Below are 2,345 nucleotides of genomic sequence, written 5' to 3'. Positions count from 1 at the left end.
GACACGTCGGCAGTATGGTCGTTTGTTGTGTTTTATGTAATATGGACTGAAATATAACAACATTAAATGTACTTTGTGATCGTACTGAAAAGACATGATTAATTACATATAAATACGACATTGTGGATAGTATTCCTTGGTGACGTCATTGTAAAATATTTAATAGCTAGAGAAGTAGGAATTCTGAGTACTTCGACACGTCTTGTCAGAGTTGAGCTAACAGTTCTGTTTGTTTGTTTGTTTGTTTGATTGATTGATTGATTGATTGATTGATTGATTGATTGATAGCAAACATTCCCTTCTGATCAATAGATCACTACAAAAAAAAACTGTAAAAAAAGAAACTGTACTTGTTAAGTGTTGTCTCAAACATGACAGCTGACAACATTGATTCTAATTCTATTTACTAATTTTTGCAGAGGAAGAAGATGAGCGAGAAGAACATCCACGAATGTTTCGTAAAATGAATGTCCCGGATGTTGCCAGCGCTGCAACTAGGGAAGATAATATCTCAACTGGAGCTCTGAAAGATCGACGTCGGGAAAGTGGTGTAGGAATATTGGAATTTTCTCCTGATAAAGCTGGTCGGGATATTACACCTCTAAAGATGAATATCACACAAAAATGTATAGCAGGACCTCTTGGAGCCATAGCTGGAATCGGATACAGACATTCTGGTGAGTATTCAGTTAATGTTTGAATTAAAACAATATAGAACGTGACTATTGGCAACACATTAAAATCGACTTTATTTCTTTTTTTACTGTCATGTTATATGGCAATGTAGTATGTATGTATGTATGTATGTATGTATGTATTATGTAAAACGCCGTAATATGCAAACACATAACTAATCAATGTAAAGATGTGATTAATAGATTTATAGAATCAAAAGTGAAATATTGTACTCTATATTACCTATTTATTGACTTGACTCATCAGGCACATTCTCCTGTTCTAAAGGAGGTGTAACAGAAGATTACCACCAAGAGGAATTAAGTGATACAGAGGAAGTGTCTCCACCGGTGAAAACTAAAAAGGGTTACCAACAGATTTCTGACTTAGACAACTCAGCTGGGCCGTCAATAATGAAAAGAAAATATCACCATTACACTATATTGGAGTCTGATACCAAGCAGACTACTCCACCAACAACGGCTCGGGTTTCTTCAAAAACGTTAACAGGTACTACACCAGAAATGGAAACAACGTCACTTAACAATGTATCTCCAACTGAATCAGCTAAGGTTCATGACACTGAAGAGACGGTTGCTGGGCGACAACGTATGGCAGATGTGGTTGTTGAAGATGTGAGCGATTTTGTTTCCAATCCAGATATTGAACGTCGATTCGATGACTTCAATGAAAGAATGTATAGTTTTGAAAACAAAATGAGATCAAGTATGGCCGAAATATTCGAACTTGTAGGACAACAACAAATGCAGCTTGCAAGTTACCGACAGCAACTATTAAACAGAGATAAATCGACTTGTGCGTCTATAGATTCAACACCGAGACTAAGTACATCTGCCATGGCAAAACCAGGAATGGAACGAGGAAAAGTGTGGAAACGTATTGTTGACAGAAAACCTCACCAACACGATATATTAGAAATGAGCGGCGACTCGTTGTCGTTAGACAGTCTAAATGAAGAAACGCGTACCTAAAACAGTTGAAACTTTGAACAAACTTTATGAAAACATGAATTGTTCCGCCTATGCAAACAGTTTTGTAGTTCTCTTAACTGACACTTTTTATAGTAACAAAACTATTATACTAGGATGGTTATGCTATGGGTAAAAGTATCGCCATTTTACAAATGAGACAACAGATTAGAAAATGTTGATGTACCAGCAACGATTTGAAGTTGTTAAATTTATCGAGTAAACAACTAGCGGTCGTGTATTTATGATTGGAATCCGACATTTTTTGTTCAGTCGATTCCTTCATCGGATTGCTGTTTATTTCAATTTATGTTGATTATATAAAGAAAACTGTCCAACTCGGGGTATCATGATTGTGTAGGGTAGGAAAATCTCGTGTCATCATTGTTGTACATGTAAAATAGAAGAATCATATACCATTGGACCAAGTTTATTTCTTTCAAACTTTCGTACAACACATTTTGTAGTCTTGACACGAGCTACGTGATAATACCACCAGCAATAAGGGTTTGTATTGCTAAAATCAAATAAGTAACAGGTCCTTGGTAATATATATACTGGAAATCTTAAATTTTGTGTAGGTGCACTTAGAAGATCAGTTACTGAATGAAAGTGTGGAGTGTTTAGTATGGTCATCAGGTATAAGAAGTATGAACTATATAATGGTAAACGTCGTATATA

General features: G+C 35.7%; 1 protein-coding gene across 3 annotated transcripts in view; it reads left to right on the top strand.

Annotated features, from left to right (window-relative positions):
* LOC144434778 (voltage-gated inwardly rectifying potassium channel KCNH7-like) overlaps positions 1-2,345 on the top strand; it is a 48,270-nt gene extending 45,925 nt beyond the window's left edge. For all 3 annotated transcript variants that reach the window (XM_078123272.1, XM_078123270.1, XM_078123271.1), the window contains 2 exons: positions 420-677; positions 943-2,345. In XM_078123272.1, the coding sequence (XP_077979398.1) occupies positions 420-677; positions 943-1,667 (983 nt within the window). In that variant the 3' untranslated portion in view covers positions 1,668-2,345. The remainder of the gene's footprint in view (positions 1-419; positions 678-942) is intronic.

Source organism: Glandiceps talaboti, chromosome 5 (assembly GCF_964340395.1).
Source record: "Glandiceps talaboti chromosome 5, keGlaTala1.1, whole genome shotgun sequence".
In the NCBI taxonomy this organism is placed as follows: domain Eukaryota; kingdom Metazoa; phylum Hemichordata; class Enteropneusta; family Spengelidae; genus Glandiceps; species Glandiceps talaboti.
This window is presented reverse-complemented; position numbering and strand designations above follow the sequence as displayed.